The sequence below is a fragment of the Hemibagrus wyckioides genome, linkage group LG07 (assembly GCF_019097595.1).
Source record: "Hemibagrus wyckioides isolate EC202008001 linkage group LG07, SWU_Hwy_1.0, whole genome shotgun sequence".
Taxonomy (NCBI): Eukaryota; Metazoa; Chordata; class Actinopteri; order Siluriformes; family Bagridae; genus Hemibagrus; species Hemibagrus wyckioides.
The window spans coordinates 20,967,974-20,972,400 of NC_080716.1; the positions used below are offsets into that span (position 1 = coordinate 20,967,974).

The window sequence follows — 4,427 nt, forward strand, 5'->3', positions numbered from 1 at the left end:
ATGAACTTTCACATAATAATGCCAGCCCAACCTGGGGACTGGGTGTCACATGGGAAATAAAAGTAGAATGAGGGTGTTTCGCTTGTCTCTCAGCAGCCCTTCCGTCAGCGTGAACAGTTTGGCCCAACTCGTATCCCTCGCTGGTGTTTTTGTTCTGGAGGAGAAAGGCCGCAGGATGTAGCTGCTCAAAGGCAGTAGAAGTGGCTTCCTGCTGGGGGAAATGATCAAAAAAAATCAGACAAGCCCCTCATGGAGGGATGAAGTATGCATGCTGACTCTCACGGGTGCTTGCACACTGAGCTCAGTCTCCATCACAGGCAGAGGTAAGGTAAGGAAAAGGATTTGCATTTTAAATGAATTGAATGTTGAGTGCTGATTATTGAACTTTATGAGGGTTTTTTTGTTTTGTTTTTGCATAACAGTTTCTGACATTGTTTTCCAAGAGTCAACACAAGCACTGCAACAACAGCTGGAGTGGTTTGGGCTCAGCAGTGAGAACAGCTAAATGTTCAACTCTTCAAATGTCTTTCACATGGGAACCTCATAGAAATCATGTTTATGAGTGAGTACTTTCAATAATATGGCACTGATGCATAATTAATTTTTTTGTCACAAAAATACACAGGGCCCGTCTTTGATGTTGAGCGCTAGCAGATGCAGATCATTCACATGTAAGCCCACCACTTTTCCTGATTCTCTCCACAGACCTGACAAATGGAAGCTGCCACATTCCTCTGGAGACAGATCGGGTTGGACTAACCTACATTTACAGCCTGGCCTTCTCTCTGGGACTGCCAGCAAACCTGCTTTCTCTGTGGGGACTTTACCAGCTGGGCCGCTCAAGCGGAGTTGGAACTCAGCTGGTTTATATCCTCAACCTCCTGCTGTCAGATCTCCTTCAGTTGCTCACCTTGCCTCTGTGGATCCTCTATCTACAGAGAGCACATCGCTGGCCCTATGGTCCCATCGCCTGTCAGCTGGTGGGCTATGTCTTCTACGTGAACGTCTATGCAAGCATCGCCTTTCTGTGTCTCATAGCACTGGACCGTTGTCTGGCCATTGTGTACCCACTGAGCAGCCGCAGTGTGAGGAAGGTACGGCTGTCTGCGTTCTCTGGAGTGGTTGTCTGGACTCTTGTATTCCTGTTCTGCTTAATTGGTCTCTACCCATCTGTATTTGAGCCTCAGAAGGGCTTGTGTCTGGAGCAGTATCCTGTCACCCCAAGATACGCTTACTTTAAAATAGCCACGGTGGTACTGGGTTTTCTGATGCCATGCTCTATACTTGGGTAAGTGTGTGACTTCATGGAAGAGTGTGTGTGTGTGTGTGTAGATATATGATGTGTTGACAAAAATAGTATTATCCCTACGGATTAAGAATCTTTATACCACAGCAGTGGTGTTGAATTCTCAGTCCTGATTGGTCAGAAGGTGTTGATTAATTTTCCATAACATCAACTCTGACAATAGTCCCAGCTGTAATTCAAATCACAGGCTGATGTTAATGTGCTTCCTCTAATATGTTTCTCTAGTAACACTTCCTTCACTTGTAGTGGACTTGCAGTGGAGCCTCACATTATCTGAGCTTAATAATCAATGGTGTTATTTAGGAAATATATATATATATATATATATATATATATATATATACAGTCTCCTGTCTCCTGCTTTATAACAGTCAGTTTTTCCATTACTGTTTTTATTTTATTTGTGTGTGTGTGTGTGTGATTAATTTTAAGGAAGCAAAAAAGAAAAGAAAAAAGATGCTGGTGAAGTAATGAGTGTTATAAGTGATAACAGTAACAGTAAGTTATCTCAGACAACATTAATGTGAAACAGTGCGATGTAATAAATTGTAAAAAAAAAAAAAAAAATTAAATGTCGGCTTATTGTTGGCAAATGTCTGTGGTATAAGAGAAATAAACACAGTAGGACAAGCTTTTATTCTAAACGAATACATTTTTTGCCTAATGGTAACTATGCTTCATGCATCACACTACCCTGTGGATTTTTTTTCTCTATAACACTATTCTCACATTGTTCCTTTTACAAGCACGTCTGCACCTTGAATAAGAACACAGCTTTTATTTATCAGTTGAATAATTATCTACCCCTCTTTCCAACAGCTACACTTCTGCCAGAATCGGGGTCACACTCCACAACTCCCCCTCCATCTCTGATCACGAGCGCAACAAAATTGTGGGCACTCTAACGGTCATCACCATCATCTTCATCGTGGTCTTCGGCCCCTATCACATGGTGGAAGGTTATAGATTTGTAGCGCTGCTTCTAACTGAAGACCAGTGTATGTTAGAGCGCTCCATCTACCTGTACTACAGGATCTGCTACGGATTAACCAGCCTTAACACGCTGTTAGATCCCCTCTTCTATATATTCCTTTGTCAGAATGCTCGTCTTGAGCTCCAGAGATCTCTCCCCTGCCTCCCATTACCGCGCAGGTCTGAGGGTCCATGACTTTTGACCCAGAAGATGTGTAGACTGGTTCCTTTGTGAAAAGAAAAGCCTGCAGGTCCTTTAAAAGGCTTATCAGGTGTTTTTGATTGATGACCTGTCAGAGCTCTGATTGCATCTGTTGTGTCACTGGGTCCACTGGTATGAGAGGCGTACGACTGCTACGTGTCGTACAGTGATACACATTTCTGTGATGACAACACCTTCAGCCAAGCATGCAGGCTCTGAAACCAAACAAAAAGCCTCACGCTAGCATGTTTGAATTGTTCGAATGTCTTATTCAGTAAGATTTATGCTCTTAATCAGGCAGCATTCTACAAATATTATTCATTTTTTCTGAGATCTTTAAGAGTTCACAAACAGTACAGTTCATATGAGGGATAAATGGGAAAAGTGCATATTCTTTACTTATCATGGTGATGAGTTTTTTTTTAGGATTTCTATACATTTCTATACATTTAATCTGAACTATCTTTACTAAAGTGAAATAAAATGAAAGTCTTTTTTTTTTTTTTTTAATTTTATTAAGCTTCTTCAAATCTGGTTACACTCGTGTTGGATTTGTGATGTATTTAACACGTTAGCAGTTATCAAGTTATTCATCATCTGGTTTGAGGTCATCATCAGGTTACCAGTACGCTCTCTTCCGCTGACACAGTCACAGCATGTGTGTTACAAGACCGATTCCGATTTCTCATACTCTTACTCAAGGTCAGATCTCTTGAGCTGACTCTCTACAGCGCTATTAGTATTACAATCTACTTCAAAATAAAAACACATGTAGTTATTCTTTTTATCATTGCCAACTGTCTGGTAATGGTCTGTACTTAGAATGATGTTTATTGCATGTTAAGGAGAATTGACAAATACAAGCTGTCCTTATGCCTGGGCTTTCAACCTTTTTCATGATTAGTTTTCCAGATAGTACATTTCCACACAGCAAACCTTTTATAGAGTTTGCTCCCCTTTTTTTCAAGAGAGTCTCCAGTCACTGGGTCCACTAACAAAACCTTCAGTGCTCTGCACAGTCATATTCTCCCTCTGCTAATATGCTTGATTAAAACCATAGAGGGGCTTAAAACAGTTTATGAGTTTTCCGAGAAAAAAAAAATCTAAACCTGTCAGATATGTGTTGTCTCCAAGGCTGGAAACAAACCTTCCGTATATATCCAAGCGTAAGATCAGTGTCGAAGACAAGTTGTGCTTTTTCTGTATCCAGAGGCTGTTCATTTTAAGAAATGAAAAATTACAAATCGTTCCACTGTTCTCTGTTGCATCATAAAGATGATTCGGGCAGGGGAATGGATTAAGGAGTAATGGATTACATGTTTGCAGAAAAATGACAGCAAAAGGCATATTTTAAATCTGGTTGTCTTAAGGAGTAGACATGATAGCATATTGCATAGTTTTGTTACCTTGTGTTACTTTTTGGAACTGTTTTTTTGGACTAGAATATCAGTAGGCTACAGTACATCAAACAAAGACTGAAAGAACTCAAGTTTATCAATGGATTAACAAGATTGGGTTTGTTTTGTGTAAATTATGTTCGGTTTTGATTCACATAAAACATAATTCTGTCCTTTTATTTATTTATTTTTTTTTGAAGCCTACATGGCAAAGTAGTTTATTTCTAGTAGTAGTACTTTTAAGAGTTAAAGGTCACCTTCAAGAAAGTTCTTTGCATCTTCACCTGTTTATTATGTCACTTTATGAAACACCCCTTCATTTCACAAAGACTGGGCCAGCACGCCACATGCAGGCCATAAATTAGCCCAGATCTGTGATAGATGAGGCTCTGTTGCCCTCTGCTGGTTTTAACCAAAGAATAGCACAATTATCAGCACTGGCAATAAAGACAACCCTGAATAAACACCTTGTATGCTTTGTTTTCCTGTTTTTCTTTTTCCAGTTGGCCTGTGATCACAGCTGACATTTGTCTGTTTATCAGCACCTGTT

At 40.1% G+C, this 4,427-nt stretch overlaps 1 protein-coding gene across 4 annotated transcripts; it reads left to right on the forward strand.

The window, feature by feature from the left end:
• Nucleotides 1-113: 113 nt before the first annotated feature.
• Nucleotides 114-4,409, forward strand: si:dkey-165a24.9 (probable G-protein coupled receptor 132). Of its 4 annotated transcripts, none has more exons than XM_058393941.1 (4): nucleotides 114-328; nucleotides 423-562; nucleotides 706-1,288; nucleotides 2,126-4,409. In XM_058393941.1, exons 2-4 carry the CDS (start codon nucleotides 553-555, stop codon nucleotides 2,472-2,474), a joined length of 942 nt encoding a protein of 313 aa, XP_058249924.1. In that variant the 5' UTR covers nucleotides 114-328; nucleotides 423-552; the 3' UTR covers nucleotides 2,475-4,409. The 4 variants fall into 4 exon arrangements, with proteins under 4 accessions (XP_058249924.1, XP_058249925.1, XP_058249927.1 ...); XM_058393942.1 differs by having other exon boundaries at nucleotides 444-562; XM_058393944.1 differs by having other exon boundaries at nucleotides 114-323.
• Nucleotides 4,410-4,427: the final 18 nt, after the last annotated feature.

Excerpts from the sequence above, each read along its gene's own strand:
- si:dkey-165a24.9 (XM_058393941.1), top strand. Across the intron at positions 1,289-2,125 it reads ATGCCATGCTCTATACTTGG|CTACACTTCTGCCAGAATCG; the intron begins GTAAGTGTGTGA and ends TCTTTCCAACAG.